Here is a 25,625-nt window from a genome sequence, read left to right as displayed (position 1 = left end):
TTCAAAAATGTGTGATTTCAGCTTATGATTTTTACACAAAGGAAGGGTTGTACTCAGGATTTTTGATTTTTTTTTTAAATTTCTACCTATACTTCCACAATATGAAAAGAAACTTATGGTGCAGCGGTCTCATTGCTTTTAATCTTAGTTTAAAAATCATTAAACCGACTTTCCAAGTATTAAAAGGGCAAAAGTTTGACCGACCATAACTCAAGAACTTGAAATATTTAAAAAAAAAAAATTAACAGGCTTCTTTTTTACCCTATCAGCATTACTGTATATTAAATTAAGCGCGATTAATGGATATCACTTTTGAGCCGACAGTACTTTTGCCTGATTTTATCAGAAAGTGGCTCTTAAGTACATATAGAATTGAGTTACTTGATATAAAAATAAGGTGTAATCGAAGGATTCATTTATCGTAGGGTGCAAACTGTTTTAGTCCGATTTATTTATTGCGCTGTTACCAGGTTGCTTCGTTATCTGATCTTTCATTTCCTTCTGACATTTTATAAGTTTTGTTATAAACAACTTACAAAAATGTTGAAAACCATGCTGTCAATAATTCCAAAAAACAGCGTCTACAAACTGAGAGTGCAAGAGTAACAGCGACGAGCTTTCTTTAAACGGTAAAGTTTTTTTTATAGAAAGAAATTGCTTACAAGAGATTAAACAACAAAAGACCAGGCTTAAAAGAAAAGAAAGAGATACTACCCTATCTTATCTATCTATTTTAACCTAATTGGATAGATTAGGGTACTATGAGCACCTTAAGCGAAAATTGGAATATTTTCAAAAATGATTATGCTGGATCCAAAATTGTTGCGAATGAACAATTTTTAGAGATCCCTACTCATAGTTTACCTAGATATTTGGGCAACCGATTTTTTTTTTTAAAAGCACAAAGGTTTTAAAAAAGTCACAAAAGTGCTCATATTACCAATACCACTCGGTAATATGAGCACTTAAATTTAGCTCAAAAAAAAACAAACATTAATTAAGTAAAAAAATATCAACCTGACATATAGAACTAATTTTTGGAATATAATAATTCGTTATTAACAAAACTTATCGTTAAAAGATCAAATTTTAAGCCACTTTTTGTTAAAACAACACGACTATGTTTTCCACAAAAAAAAAAAAAAAAAAAAAAAAAATTGTTCGTTAATTTTTCAATTTTATCAACTCATACATTTGAACGATAAAAAATTCAAATTTTTTTGAATTTAAATTACAGAAGAATATTTAGTATAGTTAAAATAATAAAATATTTTGCCATGTTTTGTTTTTATTCAAATAGTTATTAAAACCACTGCTGTTTTAGAACTTTAAACTTGGTAATTTCAATGAAAAACATGGGGTAATTTGCATGCTCATATTACACAAAAATGGCATCTTTCAGTAAAGTCAAAACTAAATGCTTCTATGCATTGTTTTTCAAACAAAAACGGAACAGATTTTTGGCTAATATATTTTTCTTTATAAAAAAATTAATTTCATTATTTCTGCACCAAAATTTCGCGCCACAGATACATTCATACGTGACGATATTGTTTTAAAAATGCAAAAAATTTAACAGCGTTTTAATTAGATAATACGCGCTAATTACTGCTTTAATTTACGCTAATTGTACTGATTCCTGTTATCACCATATAAAGTCGATTCAAAAAATACAAAACTACTTTAACTTCAATGCTTACATCTACGAAATCTTTAGGTATGCTCATATTTCCAAGGTGCTCAAATTACCCTAATCTACCCTATATTTATTTTAAATGGTGGTTTCGGTTAGCAATTTTCAAAATCGAACATTTTTCGTAGCTAATACATTATGAACTTAAAGCCAAGGTGAATGCAGCGATTAAATGTCAACAATTGATGCTTAACTTAAAGTGTTGTTACGGTTGTAATAGTGCTTAGTGCTTGTTTATAGCTGCGATTTTACTAACACAATTTGTTTACATAACTTTATAAAGTCAATGTCAGCAGGTCAACATCAGCCAAACATCTTCTCAGAGCAAAAATTCATACTTAGCATTTGTTTTCGTTCAACAAAGCAAGATGAACTCAAAAATGCTGAGGATGATCAGAGTTTTGAAGTGCTGTAGTCATTTTAGTGATACTCATGAATAAGCTTGTAACTTCATATATTCGCTTTGTTCCAGTTTAAAAAATGCTTACAGAGTTGTTTGAAAACTCATCCAGAGTGAGGGTTTAGTTGTAATTGAAAACTCGAAAGTGGATTGTGGAACAATAGTTTGCAATCTTTCTCTTCGCTCTATTTGTCATGGTACGCTTTACATATTCTCAGTTCTCCTGAGAATATTTAGAGCATCTCACGACAGTTTTTGAAACCAAGAACGTGATTAAAGAACTTTTTCTTTTTTTAATCGGAACTTTCAAACAAATAAAAAATACTTGTTTTCAATTTCTTTAAAACCGAGAAACATTTGCTTTATAATAAAAAATTCAATTCTTACCTCTCTATCTAAAGTTATGAGCGACCTTTTCGGTTAACAAGAGTTTGCTTCAGTTAACCAAAAACTCAAAATGTACAGAAGGCAAATAAAACATTTTATTTTGAAGTGAAATTTTTAAGTGTGATTTTCATTTTTTAATTTAGATCAATATCATAAAATAATAGTAAGTCTGACTAAAGGAGACCACAAATTGAATAAGGATATTAAAACTACAAACGAAAATTCTATAGCCATCATTTTTTTTCAAGTGTCTTTTGTTCTCTATATCTTTTAACTACTACACTATTTGTTGATCACAACATCACATCACAATGTTCAGAAACTTGTTTATGAGTCTTCTTCTCTACAACACGTATTATTAAACTTTTTTTTTTCGTGACAATTCCTTAACCTTTCCCATTGTTTTTTTTAATTCAACTTAAGTTAAATATTATCTCCAGTAAATTAATTTTAATTTTTCTTCATGAAGGTTTGATTTTCTTAATGGGTATGGAACTGTTTATAAACTTTTGCACGGTTATGTTTTCAATAAAATTTGAATTTCTACCTTCCATTACAAGTTATCATTCTTTTGAGTAAATTATATGATCACATTGTAGGAACAATTGTTAAAAATTTCATTCATCTTCAGTGAAAAGTCAAAAAGTTGTGACAAAAAAACTTGAAAAATTTAGCTAATTATAAACTTTTGCACTTAACTGTAAATCTTTATGGGTAGGAAATTGCTGGCCCACAGCTTCATCTCTTAGGGGAGGATAGAATGTTTCAGTTTAATCAAGAACAGAGTTAGGAGGGTACAACTTTGATTAAAAGGGGCTGCAATGTTTCTCTTGATTTTAATTTTAGGTGGGTTTTTAGTTATTCAAAAGTAAGTCCCTAAATAAATGGAAGGATTTATTCTTAAAGAATAGATATTTCTAAGTTTATTTTCTTATTTCTTTTTTTCCTCTTTAATATGCTAAAAAGACACATCTCCGTAAAGCTTAGGGGTAGGGTGTTTTAGAGAGAGAGAGAGAGAGAGAGAGAGAATTGTTTAGACAAAAGAGTTTACATAAAACTTGAATAAGAGGTTGTTTGGGTGTGACACCCTCTAAACTTGATACTGATGTGGCCGAACAAAGTCGATTTTCGAAGGTTAGTAAAGTAAAACACAAGTGTAAATGATTCTATTTTTCAAAATTCTGTTGATGGGCTTTTATCACATTAAAAACTAATTTTCACAAAGAATTTCAATGGATCAGTGAAAGCATAAAATCAAATCATTTCAAGTCAAACTACACGAACAATACTACAATTAACGTTTACGGTTTCAAATCTACAAGGAAAATGAATGTTTTTCAATATAAACATTTACAATTGTCTTATACACATTGCTAACCTATTCATACCTAACAAATTGATAACTAATAACTATTTTCTACAAATTTAACAAACTAATAAAACTGACACTGAAAACAAAAACTCACAAAATAGAAAATATGTTAAAACTAAAGTTTATCATAAAAACGAGGCTAACAAATAAAACTGATAAAACAATCCACCTAACTAGATAACAAACGCAACTGATAATAACATCATTTACACTACAATTACTAGAATACTGAATCTTTATAATATACTGAAAGTCATGAGAATCATTTTCTTCATAACACAGACCGAAAAAACTCAAGTCATAAAAATCTTCACTATTTCCTTTCAGCTATTGAAACTTTCTTCAAAAGAGTTTCTTCCCGTGTTTTTATAGAAAAAAGATCATTTTTAGCTAGAAATGCTCAATGGTATTTTCCAAATGAAAGAAGAAAAGTAGTAAAATTCATCAATTATTTTAAATTTGTGGCCCGAGAACGAAGCGATGAAATATTCTCCAAAAAATAAAGTAATCGCATTTTCAAAGCATTGATTACGTAAAAGCTTCCCTAAACAAATTAAAGTAATAATTAATTCTTACCACTTCTATACAAATTAATACGTTTTGGTAGCAAATCTAAAAACAAAAAAGCATGATGTATGAAATTTTATTTTAGAAAAAACTTATTTAATTAGAAATGAAAACAAAAAAAGGAACGGGAAAGAAATTTAAATCCTTTATCCTGTGGCTCAGCAAAATTCAAAAAGTGAAATTTTTAAAACGATATTTTTTGGCATAAGCAATCAATATTCCCAAGTGATAAGGAATCAACATATTTTCCCAATGTTTTAATTATGTTATTGTCTTGTAGCCATGTTGAAAAGTCAAAGTTCGTGTTTTTGTTTCGGTAAAAAACAAAAAAAGTTGCAAAAAAACAACAAAACTTTAAAACGCCTTCTGCCTCTGAAATGCTTATATGAGTCTTTTTCCAAATAAAGATCAATAAGGAATAATACTATACATTATGTACATATCAATACTCTTAATAAGGGGTCCACATTTTTTTTCCATCTTTTTTTTCCATCTTATGGTCTTGTAATCTTGAAAAGTCAAAATTGGTGTTTTTTTATGATAAAAAAAAAAAAAAAATGTTCTCGATGTGTAATAAAAGTCAAATATTTATGTTAAACTTTTTATGGTCAAAAACAATAAAACTACCCTTAAACTCTGCATACAGTTTTTCTTCTATAAACATTTTTCTAAAAGCATTTTTTAAAAACAGAACGCAATTTGAAGTTTAATAATAAAAAAGGCTTTAAAGCATTTTTGACAACTTCAAACGAATAAGTTAAGATGACATCGATTCTATTATTTCTAAGTTAACTTTAATTAACATAAATTAACTTTAACATGGAAGAAACTATTTTTTACCATGCAGTAAAAGAATTTTATTGAATATTAAAATTGAAAAATCCTAAATATAACAAAATTCTTGAAGTTAAAAACCTTGTCGTCTGTTTTGCAGAATTTAACACATTGAAAAAAAAAATATCTTTTAAGCAGTAAGAGATGTCAAAACAACTAAAAAAACTGTTTGATTCTTTTGAAGAAAGATAAATTAGACACTTAATTAAATAGCAAAGTTGCATAAAAAACATTTTAAAATAGTATAAAAAAATTGGGTTTGGATGAAGTCAATGACAATATCGATAATAGTTCAGAGAAATATTTACTTTGTAAAAAAGCCATAAATCTCAAAAGTTATAAAACAGACATTTATAGTTAGCATAAAAAAGCTTGTTCCCACTAACTTTGTTTGCTTTTTGCAATTTGTAGGAAAATCTACCCAAGTAAATTACCTGGGTAATGCAATTCTTTATAGAATTGAAGTTTTTGCTAACCCTGATTTAACTACACTTAACTACAAGCATCAAGCAACCTGCAAACATGAGAAAAATGTTGAACAACTCGATTTAAAAAAAATGCTTGAAGGAAGAAGAGCAACTGGTTTGAACCTTGTGAGTTTAAAATTTAATTTAAACATGAAATCTTTTTGTAAACTTTGTTTTTCCTTTTTAACTATCTAAAAAACATTTTGAAAGTTTTTATCTCATTACTTTTATTAAACATCTAGTGAACAGTGACATTCAGTGAAAAGTATCTTTTAACAAACATACAAAACTTCATCTCACACATCATATTGTTTTCTGTCCTCTCCTATCCCTTACAACCAATACACAAACACAAACACAACATATATGAAAACAAAAACACACTAATTTCTAACACATAAAAATGCGATGCAAGGCCTACCAAAAAGAAGGTAAAAAACAAAACAAACATTCAACAGTTTTTGTAATTTCTCTGTACTGGGACTATACAAGAAATATTTATTAAAACAACAAAGTATAATAATAGAAAAAGATAACTTAGTATTTCAACTTACTAAGGATTTCTAGTAACAACGAATAACCTTCTCTTGACTTCTTCATTTTGGCAATAAAATTTATAAAGCAGCTGGAATCTCTATTAGTTAACCCACATATCATTGGCACTAAACTTCGAATTCTTATGTCTCTCACAATCTGACTCGGAGTTAAACAAATGTATGCATGTACAGATGCACAAAACTCCATTAAAGTAAGGTGAACAAACTGATACCGATAACCAACATGTGACTCAATTTTTTCAATGAAACCAAATACTTTATCATTATCATGATCATCAGAATTACCCATCTGTTTCATCTCAGAATCAGTGAAAAGAACATTGCCCTGATTCAGCAACTCAAAAGCAATTTTACAAATTCTATATATATTTTCCTTAACACTGGCACTTTCCATCATCTTCCAAATTGGTTCCTCATTTTTGTTGATGTGTTTTTGTAAAAAGTATATAAAAATGCAGCAGTACAACTCTGTCATAGTGTAAAATGAATAATACTTTTCAGATGTAGAAGTAATGATTGCACACATTACTGCTAAATAAAATGGCACAGATGCCATAGCTTTTGCAGCATAGGATTCTCGAAGTACATTATTTACACTTTCGATTTGATTTTTGTTTGTGTTTTTCTCTATATAATTATTAATTCCATCATTATTGAAACCCATTATTTGAATGATTAACTTATCTTTCTTATTCCAGACTGTGTTCTTGTATTTTGATATAGCACCAACCCTTCCAGCAATAATGCATTTGGCTTTATCAAAATTTAAAGTATCTGCTAATGCATTAACAATGGGATATTGACTCAGATTTTTGGAATCGTGTTTTAACAGTCCATTCAACCAGAAAAACTCATCCAAGCCATCCACCACAAACAACATTGAGAGATATGGAGAAATATTAAAGCCTTCTAAAACATCTTTGTAAAAAAAATTTAGTAGCTCATCTACACTGCCAATATTCTCAAACAGATTTAACTGCCTGCATTCCAGAAAAAACACAAGATCTACATTTTTCCATATTAAACCCTTCGCCCAATCAAGTAAGCATTTCTTGAGAAATAGTGTTTTTCCGATACCAGCAATTCCAGAAATCAACAGTAAAGAAGGATTTTCTGATAATACTTCTTGCAAACTTATTCTTTCATAACTCAAATGCTTTTGAAGAAAATATTCTCTTTCAGAATTATTCACAGCATCTTTTTCCACTTCATTTGCATCAACCAAAGTTAGTTCTACAAACTTATCAGAAAGTTCAATGTCAATAGGGGTTATCAGTTTATGTACAAGTTGCTCAGTTGTTTTATAGATTTTAAGATAATGGGTTTTCAGTGCTTTGCTTATATCTAAAAAAAAAAAAAAGTTTTCAGATAAAAGTGCCATTAGGAACTTTTTTTTAACCACAGTCTCAGTGCCACCTTAATCGTTTAATACAACAAGGTAATATGGTCTGGGGTTGTATAGTTTGGAAAGTTGTTGGTAAATTAGAGTTTATTGATAAAACAATTAATTAACAATTTGTTAATTGATCTATTGTCATACGTTTAAAAACTTCAGCTCAAAAACATAGATTAGAAAATGATTTTTTGCTTCAATAGGAAAATGACCCAAAAGGCACTCACCCTTTTTCTTTAAATAAATTGATGTAAAGATGAACTGTTATTATTAATAGGTAAAATTCTAGTATTTTTAAGTGCTAAATACTTTCTTGTATTGTACATTTAATTGTTTATTGTTTATTACAGTATTAAGTTTAAAAAATATTGTTTTAAACCACTTGATAAAATATTTTTTATAGCAATAATATAAACAATTTATAATAATAATAATGAAAATAATAATAATTTTTTTTCTTTTGTAAACATTTGCACAGCTTTTAACTATTTATTTTATTTACTTTATTCTATAAAAAAAAATAAGATAAAGATATCAAGAGGATAAGAACATCATCTACACTGACCTCTGAAACTAAGCAGCTCTAAAAAAAACTTTTCTAGGAAACAAAAACGCTTAAGTTAGTTATAAAATGATTTTAATTTAAAAACCTTTATTAGCTACGATATTTGCTTACAAATATGGAACATAAAATAAATCAAGCTCAAGATGAGGTTTTACCAAAGGTGGTTAACTCAAACAATTTCTGTATGATAGATAAGTTTGATGTCAGAGATACTAAATAAATTATCATATGGTAAAATAAAAACTTTAACTTAGAATAGCCCTTTTCAAAACACAAAAAATTTCTTCTAATATCTTAAAAATGAATCTACTTTTAAAGATTTTTGTTTCAGCTTTTTCAGAAAAATGAATTGAGTTAAACCTAGAGGGAAAAAAGGTGATAACAAATCAAGCAAACAATTATCTGTGCTTTTATTGAAATTTTTAGAGAATAAAATAATATTTTACTTGTTTTTACTTGAAAGCATTTTGTGTTGTTTGATATGCTGTTTACAAACGTGATAATAATTTGTAGGCAGCATAACTTTTCATAGTATAACATTATTATTAATCTTACTTATACTGTTTATGCAAATTCTATTTGTGCATACTTTTAAGTTATCTCTTAAGTTTCATCTAAAGACTCTATGTAAGTGCAGCTGTTTTTGCGCTCACACTCATTTACAAGTAAAATGTACAAATAAAATGATAACATGATAACATGATAACAATTATGATAACAAAAATGATTTATAATAAAAAATTTATGATAACAAATAAAAGTTTATCAGTCGGTTATTTATGTAGTGAAAAAATTGTTTTTATTAAAAATCAAAATAGAAGAAAAAGTAAATAATTTTTTAACATTTCATTGTAATGTCTAAGTTTATTAAACTCATCAATATAATTATAACAAGATTAATAATAATAATAATAATAATAATAATAATAATAATAATAATAATAATAATAATAATAATAATAATAATAATAATAATAATAATAATAATAATAATAAAATAGTAATAATAATAACAATAATAATAATAATAATAATAATAATAATAATAATAATAATAATAATAATAATAATAATAATAATAATAATAATAATAATAATAATAATAATAATAATAATAATAAAACTAATAATAATGACAGCATCAACAATAACAATGAAAAGAATAACATAATCAAACTTAAAGTTGATCAACTTCAATTTTTATTTCAAGTTAATCAACATAATGTTAAATTATATTGAAAATTTCAAACTTTAAAGTTTTAATTACTATGAACTAGAACATTAAAAAGAAAGATTGTAATTAAAAATACTTTTGCAATTTCTAATTTTTTTTAGGACTTATATACTTAAAATATGCTAATTTTGTTTCACAAATCAGAAGGAACTCTATTACTATCAACTAAAGATGAAATCAAAAGTTTTTAGTCAAAAAGGAAATATGCAAAAAATACTTTAACTTCGTGAATTTATAATAGAGAAGATATTTAATGAACAACATAAAGCACAAGAAAATATTAAATTTAAATAAAGAAGTTAAGAAAGCATATTTTGAACCTGATGTTAAAATAGCATAAGCAAAAATAACAACAAAAAAAAACACTTCTAAATTTAAATCTAATATAAACAAAAAAGATTCAAAGATTAAAAAAAAATTTCCTATTATTGTATGTAAAAATTTTAGGAAATAGTTTCTTTGAAGAAAAATATGAATATAGTGTAAATATTTAAATCATTAATCATTTTAATTTCTTTACAAAAACATAAGAAATTATTTCATTCAAGATTTATTAATTTCATTGACAAAAATACATAAAATAATTCATTTGTAATAAAGTTAAAAACCACAAAAAAAGGTTCCCTTTCTTCTGCTGTTCCAACTTCCTATTGTGGCTGTTTTTATTCATATTTACACTTATTTGTTAAACTGTATTTTTAATTTCAAATAAGTATCAATTATCTTTTAAACAAATGTTTCAATTTTAGCTTTGATATATGACATTAATGATCTATATTAATTAGCTATTGATATACGACATTAATGATCTATATTTTACAAAATCAATAATTTATAATTACATTCTTTAAAAATTTATTTGCTAAGTATCAGTTTCTGCTGGCACATAATTAAGCAAAATTAATTATGTGCCACCACATACTACTTACAGTTAATATCAGAATTTCTTTAATTGAGCTTTTTATACTAATAAAACTTAAAAACTTGTATAAAATAAAAATTACTTAAAAGAAAAACTTTTGTCAGTTAATTTAGTAATTAATCAACTGACAAAATTAAATTTTCATTGTAGCAAAAACTTTCAACTTGAAATCTCTAATAAAGATGTTAACATCAAAAAAAAGTATATATATAAGAATATACATGAATATATAAAAGCAATCAAACTTTGTCTACAAAAGTTCAATATTATGATTTTGCTTCAAAAGTAAAATGATGAGAATTGCTAAAATGAAAACCTTTTAACTTAAAAAAATCAAGTCATTAAAAATATTTTTTCTGTTACTAGATAAAAACCATTAAATCCTGTTGCTAAAAAAAATATTGAATCATAAGTTGAATCAGAGAGACAAAAAGAAAATTTGAAATGTTCAAAATGATGTAAATTTGTAAAGGTTCTTCCTAAAAATGCTTTGTTAATAGCAACCTATTTTAGCTTGTTTCACTTTTTCAATTAAACTATGATAAGAATAAGTACCAGTACACTATGAAGAGTGAAGTTTTGCTGTGTTTAATAAAGAAATAGAATAAAGATTTACAAAAGGTATTTTCAAAGGAGGCCAATTAGTGTATGTAACTATAACTAAACTATACTATAAAAAAAAGAAAAGGTCTCATCAACCTGTTTATAACAATTAAAAACAGTACAAATATAAATCATGATCAAAAAACTTGATTATTAAAATGAAAATCAACAACAGAATATAATTTTAAATATAAAACTCTAAGAGATCAAAAAAGGACTGGGGATTAAGTGGAATGAAAAGTTTTTGCATTAATGTAAAATTACACAAAAATTAACACTAAATTAAAAAGTTAGTTCAACAATGAGTAACAGCTGCATTTGATACAATCAACTTAATTTTAGTACTGGTAAAACTAAAGCATTTTCATTTGTAGCCTACAATCTCTATTTAAATCAGTTTTGGGAACCACATAAGAATAAATTTCAATACTAGAAAAAAAAAAATCAAATGTATTGAACCTTTAAACATTCATAATATCAGTATCACTGATGTCCAATTATAGTTAATTAAAGCTCTATGTTTTCATCTCTTGAATCCATTAAAAAAAAGTAAATTTATTAAAATTAAGATAACCATGCAAATCAAAACTATTTCCAAAAACATCTCTTGCAATAAAATTGCACTTAAATATGCATCTATGAAACAACCCACATCATTAAATAATCACCACTAACAGATGTGCTATCTTGGAAAGAAACTGAATATATTCAAAAATACCTTTATATATAAATTTTGGATTAAATAATATACACATTTATTAAAAATGTAAAAAGATTTCATTTATTCAGTTTAATTATTCTTATTAATTTTTTAGACTCATTTAAAACTTTTTTGTAGATTTTTTGAAAAAGAATCAAGTTTTATTCCATTCTTACTAAAATAAGAAATTAATTTTGTCATTTTTGATTGAAACCTTCTCACCTTATGATGGACTTTTGCAAGATTTTGAAGAAACTGTAAGATTTTAAATGTTAAACTGACCCTTAACAAAAACTATGGTGTCCTAAAATAAGCAAGAAAACTTTTTTTTTTGAAAGGTGTTGCATATACTCATTTTTTTTTTAACTTTTACATTAATTAATTGACATTTAGGGATCCCTAAAGGTTCATGAATTTCTTGCAAACCAATGCCAAAAAATCAATTAAAAATGCATTCATTGTGTGACAATCTTCTGAAACTTTCTACAAATCAGTGATTATCCTACTGTTGATTGTTTTTCACCATTAGAGAACTTTTTATCATTAGAATTCAAATGTTTTTTTATTTATCCCCCACTGTAGTTTGAGATACAATCAAAGCAAAAATCCTGTAAATACAAAATTATTAAATCCTAACCAGGCTGAATTGTCAATTCATTGTGTCCATGGCATTAATTAAAAATACAAAATTACAATTGCACAATGTTGCATGAGTATTTAGTACCAAGATACAAATACAAAAATAAAAGCACAAAATTACAAATAGATAATACTTTGTTTCGTTATGCTCAGAATTACTGTTTGTAAAATTGTCAATTCCTTAATAATAACATATTATCTGATCAGAAGCTTTTGTTTAGAACTGCAAAACAGTTCAGTTCTAAAAGCTTACAAGATTGCTATGATTTAACTTTGCAAATTCACTCCAGTGTTTTTCCACAAGTTGCAAATGGTACTCTTTTGGTTCTTCATCCTTTGTTATTGTGACATTGAAACTCGGTACGAGAGCAACACCAAATCTGGCACAGTCATTCACACAAGCCAAATTATTAAACATCTCAGATGCAGTCTTGTATGATTGTTTTTCAGCCCTCTCTGTAACTGAAATCATTAAAAAAACTGTCTCCAATGGTGATGGACTTGAAAAAACTTCTAGAGATAAATAATTCTTGCACTGCATGAGACAGAGTCTTAAGTAGATGCAGTCCTCAATCATCTCTAATTCCTGACACAAGTTGTGCCTTCTCTGACAAGAGAGATACCAAGAAAATGAACAGAGGATCCCCAGCTCTGGACTCAAGTACCATGAGTGGTGAACTATCATCTTTACATCAATAGTCTAAAAAACAACACAATTGTAGGGATAGAGCTTTTGGATGAGTTAAATGTTATTTTATGGTGCATCAACAACTACTCAAGATGTGAACCATGACTGAAAGTAGATACCAACTACAAGTTAGTTAAATTATGGCATTCTCTTCAGTTCACAACCCACTTAATCTGAGGAGGGTACCTGGACTTGACCAGACCTACAGTTAGTAGGAGAAATTTTCTACAACCATATATTGGATGGCCAAGGTAAAGTTAGTCAGCAATTAGTGCCTTTCTTTTCATTTTTGGCAGTCACAAGCAGTGATTAATGGTGTTGCAGTTGTTTTTGATTGAAAATGGATCAGATTGAACCATTTTTCTTTGAATCTCTTAAAATGCAGATTAGCATGTAAAATAACATTAATGATTGATAATAATTGTCTAGTTTTTTAAAACATTGTTTCAGATAACATATTTCATTTTTTGGTACCTTGAATTGATAAAATTTCAATTTTTTTTTTTGATCAAGTTTTCTAAATTTTGATTCCTGGCAAAAAAGCAAACCACCTTCAATATATAATTTCCAAGGTTAATTTTTTTTAGCTGAAATGAATCATATAATGACATTTATCCGGATATTAAATAAAATATTTAACAAACTCATGATTCTTTAAATGGTAATTTTTAATTTTGTATTTAGACTATGTTAATTTGTACAGCAGGGTAGTAATGCTGATGAGTTTTTCCTTAACCACTTTATAACTTTTTAACAAATGGCATTTGCACACTTTGTATGTATAACATAGTGCTAACCCAAATGCTGTTCATATGTTTGAGTTGTTACATTTTATGCAATTAATAAATCCATAGCATTTGCTAATCTTTATTTGATGCTAAACTGACTTGTTCTGTTAATAACAGAAGATACAAAAACTAGCAAACTGTCCAATTGCAGAGTATCTTCTCCAGTTATATCAGGCAACATCTCAGTGCAAAACAGTTTTGCTGGCTTAAAATTCTTCCTTATCTGTTTTGAAATTTCTATCATTTTTAGTGAACTGTACTTTTGAAAGTACATGGTGTTTTTTTATAAGCATATGAAATTTTTGAAACAGGCTCGGGTATGCTTAAGCGAAAAGTTAAAAGAGGCTCAAAAATATGCTTAAGCTTAAGCATATTTCTAATAAAATATGCTTATTTCAATATTTTCTTAAAGTGTGCGCGTTACTAAAGGTTAATGGGTATAAGAAAAATAAAAAATTGACTTATGCTCTGTATTTTCTTTGGTTTTAATGTAGCTGAATTAATGTTATAGTATAATAGTAATAAATAAAACATATATACTATATACAAATGTTATCAATGAAATCAAAGATAGAACTTAGAAATAAAATAAACATTTTAAATATGGTATTAAATAAACTACACATTAAAAGTGAGAGAGAAAAAAAGAGAAAAATAAGTCACTTCAGAGCGACTCTTAAACTTTATGTTTTTTTGTTCAAGTATTGAGGTTTAGGTTTTGCTACACAATGATTTCATTACTTCATAAAGTCGTTGCATTGCAAAACATGAACTTCGATTTTTGTTTAAACTTAGAAACATATAAATTTAAAGTTTTTAATTAAATAAAATTTAAGTTTTTAAAATAGTTTATTGAGGCTCAGGAATATGCTTACAAATCCTTTTTTTTTTTTCCAAATCTGAGCCTCCATATGCTTATAAGTGTTATGCTTATAAAAAAAAAACATGTAATGTAGAAAATATGCAATAACCTATTTTGTTAATCATAGATGCTAGTATCACTATTGATCTATAAACACTTTTATTTGATTAGATTTAAAACAGATGATCACAGTTATATAAATGTAATAATTAAGCAACGTAATCATAAAAACCAAGCAAGCTATACAATGGTTCAATAATATATATGGACTATGGGTATAACAACAGATAACAATGTAAGAAACTAAATAATAAATATTTTCAAATATTAAAAAACACAAAGGATGTTTACATAAAAAAAGTAAACATCCTTTGTGTTTTTTTAATTTCTAACATTATTTATGCTTGGAATCTTCTTTCCTTTTACATCAATTTTGTTGTACAGTAGACTCTACTAGTCAAGAGACTTTTATTGCTTCCAAATAACCTATCATTAGAGAAACCTGATAAAGCCTAAAAATATTTAAATTCAGGTATATCAAGCACAATTTGTACCACTTCTACAAAAACTTCATGACCCTTTGGGATGTCCGAAATGTTATTTTAAATCACCACAAATTTGCAGTTAAGGAACAAAAAAAAATTTCTGGGACGCTCTTGATAACTACGGTGCTATTAGGGTACTATAAATACATATATACTTAGGTAGCAAACTTTATATTTGATAGAACAAAATTATCATGCTATCACTAACATAATTAAACATTCAAACTGTTTGTGTTAAAATAAGTTTCATATCTACATATGTTGAATGTCTTAAATATGTTGAAAAATATTGCTTATTCTATGCTTGATTTATAATTTCACTAAACATATTCTATTTTAAAAAACAATTCAAAAGACTTCTTTTTTAATGGGAAAGTTAATCATCTGTAAAATTTGAAATTCAAAAAGAGAAAAACTTCCTTCTAGAGAAAAACTTGACTTTTTGAATAAGTTTATATTAAGAAGTTTTTTTAATTAGAGAAATTTGTTGTAAAATAGAGATGAGACTAAATTTTACTTTTGTTATTACTCATTTTATAATTTCATTAAAAATAAATAAAACTAATTTCCTCAAAGACTTTAATTAACTTTAATTAAGTTTACTGTTGTTATAACTTTTTTTCAAAATAAAATTTTACCATTAAAAATATATCTGATTTTAAGCTTAGTTTCTTTTTGTTTAAATTATTAACTTATAAAGAAGAGTTAGATCTTTACAAACTCATAAAGAATTTATGTGTTTATTCATTAAACAAAGAAAAAAATTGTTTTCACTGAACTGTTTTTCACTCATCATTATAACCTTTGTATTAAAAAAATGTGTCTTTTTTTATAAAAAACTTCCTTAACTTTTATAAAAAATCTTGTACTAAATCAAATAATTCTTCAGAAGTTGTAATTGCTGGTTGGGCTATTTCAAAATCAATGGAAAAAGATAACTCAATAAATGGTCTTTTTCCATTGATTTAGTTGTTTAAAATCAAATTCTAAAAAGAATGTCTGAATATATTTTTACTTGAACACCACTTTTTCAATCGTTTGATTTTTAACCTTCATAGAAGTCAATTTAACTTATTCCTATATTATCTATTTGTCATAGCATTATATAAGAAAATAATAAGGCAATATAAAAGAACATTGTAGAAAGAGCTTCTAGTGCAGTTCATTTAATTATTTCACATAAGGCAATAGACAACTAATAAATAATTCATCATACAATAATGATGAGTTTAAAAAAAAAAGGTAAAATCAGCAAAAAGAAAAAAAAATCAAAATTGCAATTGAAAACCAAAACAAAAACATTTCTATATTTCAAAAATATGAAAAAATCATTTTTGTTACAAATTCGATGACTGGAGTTAAAAACATATTTTCAGACTCTAATGTATGACTGGTCAATATCAGGTAATCAACTAAATCACACTTATACAATTTAAAAGAGAGAATAATTGTATTTATTATAACCATCATAATGTCAAATGCTTTATACCATTATCATAAAATTTTCATATTATTGTTTGCTGCTTTTATTTTGGCTGTGGTATTGTAAAATTTATGCCAATAATAAAATTTTCATTAAGTAAACATTGTTTGTACTTAAATTAAGAAAAAAACATTTTTATTCTGTTGTAATTTATAAACAGTTATTTATTTTATATTAGTTTTACATTTAAAAAATATTTGTTTATTCTTTGTTTTTTTTACTTTAGTTAAATAATAAAAATAATAAATACATTAAAATAGCAGCAATAGTAATAAAAATAGTAATAACAACAACAACAGCAACAACAATAATAAGGAATAATAATAAGAATATAAACAATAATGATAATAATAAATAACAATACTAAGAATAAGAATAAAAGTAGTAATAAGAATATAAACAATAATGAAAATAACAATAATAATAAAAAAAAGCATTTAAACAGTAACAGAAAAACAACAATAAAATAACAGCAATAGTAATGACAAAAGTAGTAAAAATATTATCTTACGTTTAAAAATATTACAATGTGATCTATTAAAACTAAAAATATTATAGTATGAAATATCATAATATGATGATGATAATAATATGATCTTATAAAACACAGCTAACAACAAAAACAAACAATAACTTATATACAGCTAACAACAAACAACTTATACACAACTAACAACAACTTACTTTCTTTTTCTTCAATGGATGGCTCCATGAAGTTTTCCCTCTCAAATGATTTATCTAATAAGTATATTATCAAAATTGAGGAAATTATTCAAAAATTTTGTTTGTGTAAAAAATAACATAAACTTCTTTTATAAAAAGCGAAATTCAGGAGAACAACAATTAAAGTACCTTTTTTACTATGTTTATAAACTTCAGAAAATTTTCAGATTTAGAAAAAAAAAAAAGGAAAAGAAAAAAAGAATTTCTACAAATTACACTGGTAAAAAGGTGTTTTGGTGCCAGGATATTTTTAGCTGATTCTATATGAATTTTATGTCCTGAATTCAGATATAGGATTAGTTTTTTTCTAGGAGCTCTAGTTTTTGAGATATAACGGTTTAATCATTTTTAAGATATACTAATATTAGTTGAACCAATGTAACATAATTAAATGTTTAAAATTATTTTTATTAAAAATATTACCACTTTTTATATACAAATATTCACAAAAATGTTCAGCTGTAACAATAATTATATTATTATAACAATAGATTAATGAGCATTTAAAACTTTTTCTCTTTGCCATCCTTGAATATATTTTGGAGCAGTCTTTTTCCAAACTCCAACAGTAATCTGCCATCATATGCATATGACATCTTCCTTGATAGCGATTTTCTAGGGTTTTAATGTCCTGATTAAATCTTTCCCCTTGTTCTTCACTGAAGTCACCTAAATTTTCAGGAAAACATTCCAAGTGGTTATGTAAATAGTGCACCTTGATGCTCATGTTACACCCCAGAGATTCAAAACTGTTGAGCATTTCATTTACCACTTCCATATAATTTTCTGATTTGTGATTGCCAAGAAAATTTTCTATTACTGCTACAAATGAAGTCCAAGCTTTTAGTTCAACCTCATTCATTGATTGTAAGAAGGCAGTATCATTAATTAGTTGTCTTATATGTGGGACATCAAATGTTCCTGCTTTTATTTTTTCTATACTCAACTTAGGCATATTTTCTACTAAATACAAAAAACATGATCCATTTTTATCTAAAGCTTTCACAAACTGCTTCATTAGCCCTAACTTGATGTGCAGTGGAGGAAATATTATTTTTTCACTGTCAACTAGAGGTTCATTAATGATATTGTTTTTTCCAACATCCATGCTTTCTCTGTTTGGCCAATATCTTTTTATCCAGTGGTTTGATCTATCTCTGCTATCCCAAAGACACAAAAAGCAAGGAAACTTATTGTAACCACTTTGCTGTCCAAGTAGAAAATTTACCATTTTTAAATCCACACATATGACCCAATGATGTTCATGGTATTTTATCTTTTCCAACACCAAAGATATTGTGTTATAGTCCTCTTTCATTTATGTTAAATGAGCTATTGGTATTGAGCCTAGTTTGTTCCAATTGTGTAGAAGAGCACATTTTAAACTGAGCTTTGAGCTGTCAATAAACAAACGCCAATCATGTGGAAAATATTATGTTAAACCCATTTTTTCCAGAAGTCCTCTTACTTCGTGACAATATACAAGATTGTTTTCTTGAGAGAAGAAAGGTAAAAGATTCTTTTCTCTTGTAGGGTAATAAATAATTTTTGTTTCTCTTTCTAGCAAGTTTTTGTCATTCAATCTGGAAGCAAGTAACTCAGAAGCTGTTTTTGTCAAGCTGAGGTCTCTAACCAAATCATTTAATTCTTCCTGACACGTTGAGGTACTGATGACATTCCTTCATAATCACCATCCCCTTCATTTAAATTGTTATCAAAATACTGATCAGATGAATATTGTCCATCTTCTAGTTCTGGTAGTTGGTGAAACGTTGGTATTGGCACTTCATGCGAATGAGGACTCGGGCATCTAGCAGAAGGTGGATCAGGATATGTCCACTTGCTATGGTTTTTTTGATTTATTCCAGTAATATTTACCATGCAAAAATAACAGTCATCAACGTGATTTTTGGGTTCTCTCCACACCATTGGGATACCAAATTTCAAATTCTTTCTTTTTCCGGTAGTCCACTGTTGTAAATGTTCGGTACATGTTTTACAAACCTGGTGGGGTGCCCAGTTTTTATCTTGATCACCAAGTTTAACACCGAAGTAGCCAAGGTAAGCTTTTTTTATAAAATCACTAAGAGTTTTTCGGTTTTCCTTGAATGTGTATTTGCCACATATATTGCAAAAACTGTCAGGATTATTTAAACAGCTTCTTCTACCTGAACTCATTTTATTTTATTTCTGAAAATCCCAAACATAACGTTAAAAAACCATGTTTCTAGTCAACTACTTCAGAACTAATAAAGTATTAGTTTGCGGCCAAACGATAAAAAACAGTACAATATGGAGAGTAAATCAAAAGTTAAATGTGAAATTATCTAAAAAAGTAGAGCTGCTAGAAAAAAACTGATTTCATATTTGAATTCAGTATACCAAATATAACTAAAATTAGTTTTCAAAATCTTGGCACCAAAAGAAAAATTTTTTTCGGTTGACCAGTGTTATTTTACTTCAAATGTATTAAAAAAAATAATAAGCTTTTACTTGAGAACTTTTCCATCACTCTTATCAAATCTAATCTATTTATCTTGTATATTGCTTTTGCTAAAGCATCTAAGGTAGGAGACTTTTGTTGCTTTTTCCAAGTGCTTAACATTTTGAACGCCTTCTCTATCAAATCATTGCAGTCAATCCCTATAGCATCAAGCTCATGGTCTTTGACTGATAAAAAGCGTCCTAAAATCCACCAGTCTTTCCCAACCATCATTGCTAATTGTAACAGCAGCTCTGAATTGTCAAGAATATCACTCATTTTTGCTTGATCTTTTAACACAGTAACTTTTTCCTAAACAATGAACAACAACTTCATAAATGTTCTCTTAACTTTTCGAAAGCCAGTTGTTACAACTTTGTTTTGAAATAATTATAATTAAAGTAGTGTAAAAAGTATAATAAGAAATTCCCAAAGTGAATACAATCTTATTTTTCCACTTTACCAGATACTAAAACATGAAGCAAAAATGTTTTTGTAAAAAAGAGACTTAAATTTTATTATTGCATACACTAATTTTAGTTTTGTATAAAAAAATTAGAAGTTGGGGGAGAAGGAGGGTGCCATTAATGTAAACCATTCTGTCATTATGGTAATAGTCTAATAATATGTATAAAGCATCATATATATCTTGATAAAATAGTATGATAAAATGTAATTATGAGTATACAAAAAAATACCTCATTGCCATCAGCAGCTGAGTAATCATGAATGGCAGCAACTCTTGATGGTCCCTCATTAGAAGATGATACTGAAAAGCATATTCACAATGGCATTTTACAATATTTTACTATGTATTAGTTATATAATAATGGTATTTTACAATATTATATTTATTATTGCTGGAACAGCTACTCAAAAGTTATTAAGGGAAAAAATAAGACAACTGGACCCAGTCAAATCTATCCATTCCAAATAAAACAGCCCAAATATCAACTTTATCACTCCACCTTAGTACAACGCAATTACTATACTTCTCAAATTTATACCTTTTTTAAGATCTTGGCTTTTCCTATTTATTGCCTCAAAGTTACTTTCATTACTGACCTCTGGCAATCATACTTGATTTTCTGAAGATGATGACTAATTTACCAATGCTTTTTCTAAGTAAAATATTTTAAACGGTATTTCAAGAAACAAAATTTTCAAGGTTTTAATTGAAGGATTTGGTAAGTTCATGTTCAGTAATCTGCAAGTTTTTTATTTTGCTTACTGCTTATCAACAAATTTCTATGTAACTTAACTTTTAGATCTTTACAAAATCTCCCTAAAAATCTTCAATATGACTAAACTAGTCATTGTTATCACAAGCTAGCAAGGATATAAAAAGTATGAAAAAGAATTTCAGTTTAGTTAAGGAAGTATGATAATATGGATGATTGGATTATGAAATGAAGGCAGACTAATTCTGAGAGTTCAAAACAAGATTGTTTTTTAGAACACCCTGGTTGATGAGAATTTTGAGAAATGTGAAGTCCACTCAATAACATATATAAAATTTTTTTGTTTTTTACTACAGAGTGATTATCATTTTGCCTCATGTTTAAGAAATTAAGTGTACATTACAAATAATATCTACAATGCCTTGTTCCAGTTCTCACTTAAAAATTTTATTGAAAGTCAAATTTTTATTAATAAATTCTCCACTAGTATCTGCTATTTCATTGAGCACGCCACGAATTTAACAATAAACATTTTTGTCAGATTGTTGTATTTACATCCATACAATAATACAAGTTTCAACTTGTAAATTAAAAGAAATGCCAAGAAAATTAAAAGCATAGAAAAATTTTATAAAATGCAATTCAAAGAAAATTTTAAGGGGTTCATTTTTATGATCATCACTGTATTAACCACCATAGTTAAAAACAAAATTATAATGTGCAAAACTTATTGTGAAAGTGAGAAACTTTTTTTCTATACTAAAAAAAAATTCTAAAAAGTTAAAAAATCCTACCTTAGAAACTGAAATGGGTACCCAGTTACTGACCAGACATTTCATATATATGAAAGTCTGACTAACAGAACAAAAATGGTCACTTCCTCTTATAGTAGAGGGGGAATGAAATTAAATGTAACAGATAATCAATAACTTATATACTTACAAATAAGCATTTATAATTGATAACATAAAAACCTAAAAGTATTGTAAACAAGTGTTATGCAAATGAAAAATTGCATTAGATTTTACTTAAGCATTAGACACAAGTAGAAAATGTTGCTTTGAGAAAACTTCAATGAATATAATAAATCTTTTTAACAGAATCAAGTCACTTAGGAATGACATGTTGAAAATTAATGATTCTTATAAAAAATCCATGTTTCTTTCTAAATATTTTTTTCTGTTAAAACTCCCACATATATAAGTGTACTACAATAGAAATGTATATAAATGTACTACAATAGAAATATTGTATTAAACAAACTTGCAAATATTTTTGATTTGCTAATTGTAGATTGTCTTGTGGATTATAGATAAATCCAGATTAAGGAAGAAATTTATAGTTGCAAAAAGGAAAAACCTGAGATGACTGTGTAATTATAGTGTTACTTGTAAATAATTGTATGTGTAAAAAGATATGTGTGAATGTCAAGGGAATTAATTTGTATATAAATTATGTTGAATTTCACATAGATACATTGGCGTTTAGGCATAACTATAAACGATCTTTTTTTATGTAAAACTACAGACTGAAATTTTAATGAAATACTAGATTAACTTACTAGTTTATTATTTTATTCATATTAATTTATTGAAGTGAATCAATTCTAAAATTAATTGCATTTACTGAAAAGTCACAAGCAAATTATAGTATTCAATACCAATAACAAATTCCTTTTCTTTTTTTAAAAACACTGCATCCCTAAAACTAAACTGAAAACTAAGAAGTGTGCAATACTTTATTTAAGATTTGTTAAAACAGATCCCTACCTTTTCCACAGTGCATTTTGCTCAAGGAAAAAATCCAATGAGTATGATGAAGACTTACAATGTAGTAACCATATCATCTATTCATAATCAGCAATTATTACTCCTAAAACTCCTTTTATCATGTGATACTTAACTGACAGATCAATGTTCATGGGTGTTTACTTTAGGCAAAAAAGTAATCTTAACCAGTCCATACTCCAGAAATAGATATTGAAAGTAATTTGAACTTTAAAATATTTTTTCATCAATAGATGCTCTGAAAAAGCAGCTTGTTGATAGTGCTAAAATTAAGAGTTTAAAGAAAAGAAAGATTTTAAATAAAATCTGATTGTAGTCATTTGAGATTTCTTTTAGACTGAAGTTTATTTGCTGTACAACATAACAAAGAGAGTTTTACTGAACATTCAATTTTTTATTTTTACATGGATGACCTGTAGGTGATGACAATATTGCACTTCTTTGGATTAATTTAAAACTATATGCAAATTGTCATAATTAATGTTTTTAACTTTCTGTAGATTTTTTTTTTCTAAATAGTTGCTATATTAACTTTTTTGTCCATAGGTGGGTCTACACAACACAAATGTGGAATTTGTGTGCAGAATTTGTGGAAAATGGAAAAAAAAAACCTTTAAATCTGACACAAATAGAATGTGTTCATCCCAAAAACTCCATAACAAATACAAAACAATGATAAAAAAAGAAACAAAACCACTGCCTTTATTTTATAACTTTCTTTGCACACAATAACAACAGTGCAACATGTCAGATGGCAGAAAAACTGTGAAAAGACATATTTGTGAATATTTGTAGGGAGATCTGGAAAACTTAAACATTGGACATTTTTTGCCATATTTGCATGAATAAAAGAAAGCTTTACACTCACAGTCAGAGTAAAAATATAAGAACTTAAAAATGTTTTTAACTCTTACTTTGAGCTAAACCTATGCTGCATATGCAAAAAAATACTTAAACTGCTTGTTACACTATAACAATGTGAACACTTGTTTTGCCTGCTATGTCTAGAAAATATCATTTATAAAAGCAACATCTTTTCTGAAAATATCACTTACAAAAGCAAAATCTTTTTTGAATATCACACAATTTTATATCAAAACAATAACAACTGTCAGATCTTCAAAGCTCCATTTTCTTGATAAGCAGAATGGAATCAATAGATATTATTTAATTAATTTATAACCTCAACCTGAATTTTTTTAAAAAACAAAGAGAAAATTATAAAATTGAAGACTGTTTTGTTCTTCAATCAAAATGCAGATTTTTATCTGAAGATTAAAGCATGTTTAGGAGGTAGCTATGCCCTTAGAAGTTTAATTTGCTTGTAGCTTTAAAAAATACTTAGATTGTTGACACATTCAGTTTTAATTTTTAACATTGTGAGATTTGTCAATATATTTATATAACATGTTTATAATAATTATTTTATGAAATCAGTTATCAATCAAAGCATTTTCCATATTGTGGAATTAACTTTGAGTGTTTACGTTAAGACAGTAAAATTTTTCTAAAAACAGAAAAATAATTGAAGAAAAGTTTGCATTTGCTAAATACTAAAAATACTTTTTAAGTAAAATTTCTCTTCAACTGAAAAAAAAAATTTAACTTATGCAACCTCCTTGAAAGAAAAGCGAAAATTGCAAATCTAAAACAAGTTTTAGGAATATTTTGCCATAAAAACTTAAATTTTTCCTAATGATAAAATAATATTCTTATGCATATCTCATACCTTCGTGATCCAAATAACTTGCTGATGATGTGCTAGTATCATTGTCTAGCTGTTCATAATTTGCTTTAACTTGCCAGGTGTTACCCATTGAATCTAGTGTGTCAAAAGAAAGAATGTTCTGTAAAATATTATGTTTTATATATTTTTTAAAATTATTTTATAGGTATCACTTTACGAAGTATATTGAATCATTTTATAAACCTGCAAATTTTTTTATTTGGGAGAATTTATTATTAGAATATGTAATTTAAAAAATAATTAAGATTGTTGACACATTCACTTCAGATTTTTAATTTTGTGAAATATGCCAATACATTATTGTAGCCAGTTTATAATAATTACTTTGTGTAATCAGTTACTAATTAATGCATTTTACACATGAAATTAATTTTGAGAGCTCTATTGCATAATGACAGTACAATTTTCATAAAAACAAAAAAAATAATTTGAGAAATATTTGCATTTGCTAAACATTAAAAACACTCTGTAAGCTATGTTTCTCTTCACCTGAAGAAAAATTAAACTTATGTACCCTTTTGTTTGTTTTGTTATATTAAAAAAAAAACTATTGAAATTAACTTTATAAGGGAAGATTACACTCCAATAGTGTAACATTTTAGTCAGAACACAGAGAAAACTTCATGTGTTTGTTGTTTGATGTGCCAAACTTGTAAAATAAATAAATTTGATAAACTTTTACAAAATGCTTTTTATCATGTAAAGTTTACTAACAACTTTAGGAAAACAAGATTTAAGAAATGAACAACTTTTAATCAAAAATTATTGTAAATAATGTTTAAAACTGTCAAGGGTGATTTTGAAGGATTTAATCTTAATCAAAGGTTTTTTTGTCCTAAACATCTTTTTTTTTTTTAAAAAAAAAAAGAATAACAAATTACAATTGAACCATCATAACAATCATAATAATCAAAAGTCTTCATGTTAGCAAAAGGTTTACATTGCTAATTACAACCACATCCTACAAGGATTCAATTTTCAAATGAAAATTAAGCATTCTCATGAT

The 25,625-nt window shown here is 26.6% G+C and overlaps 2 protein-coding genes across 5 annotated transcripts in view; both read right to left on the bottom strand.

Annotated features, from left to right (window-relative positions):
- The window catches only part of LOC149893772 (LIM zinc-binding domain-containing Nebulette-like), a 320,034-nt gene that overhangs the window by 265,059 nt on the left and 29,350 nt on the right, over window positions 1-25,625 (bottom strand). The window lies entirely within an intron of this gene.
- LOC149893774 (NACHT, LRR and PYD domains-containing protein 12-like) overlaps window positions 1-25,625 on the bottom strand; it is a 37,394-nt gene that overhangs the window by 9,823 nt on the left and 1,946 nt on the right. For 2 of the 4 annotated variants that reach the window (XM_090076353.1, XM_090076354.1), the window contains exons 2-7: window positions 24,602-24,694; window positions 20,603-20,673; window positions 19,916-20,216; window positions 17,384-17,437; window positions 6,275-7,621; window positions 4,429-4,464 (exon numbers count right to left, since the gene is read on the bottom strand). In XM_090076353.1, coding sequence (XP_089932479.1) covers window positions 4,429-4,464; window positions 6,275-7,621; window positions 17,384-17,437; window positions 19,916-20,216; window positions 20,603-20,673; window positions 24,602-24,689 — 1,897 coding nt within the window. In that variant the 5' untranslated portion in view covers window positions 24,690-24,694. Of the gene's footprint in view, window positions 1-59; window positions 4,465-6,274; window positions 7,726-7,841; window positions 7,945-17,383; window positions 17,438-19,915; window positions 20,217-20,602; window positions 20,674-21,879; window positions 22,051-24,601; window positions 24,695-25,625 lie in introns of those variants that run through there. The other 2 variants (XM_090076355.1, XM_090076356.1) reach the window with 2 other exon arrangements.

Source organism: Hydra viridissima, unplaced genomic scaffold, assembly GCF_058129835.1.
Source record: "Hydra viridissima isolate aposymbiotic clone 2 unplaced genomic scaffold, HvirCarnegie_v1 scaffold_1, whole genome shotgun sequence".
NCBI classification, from domain to species: domain Eukaryota; kingdom Metazoa; phylum Cnidaria; class Hydrozoa; order Anthoathecata; family Hydridae; genus Hydra; species Hydra viridissima.
This window is presented reverse-complemented; position numbering and strand designations above follow the sequence as displayed.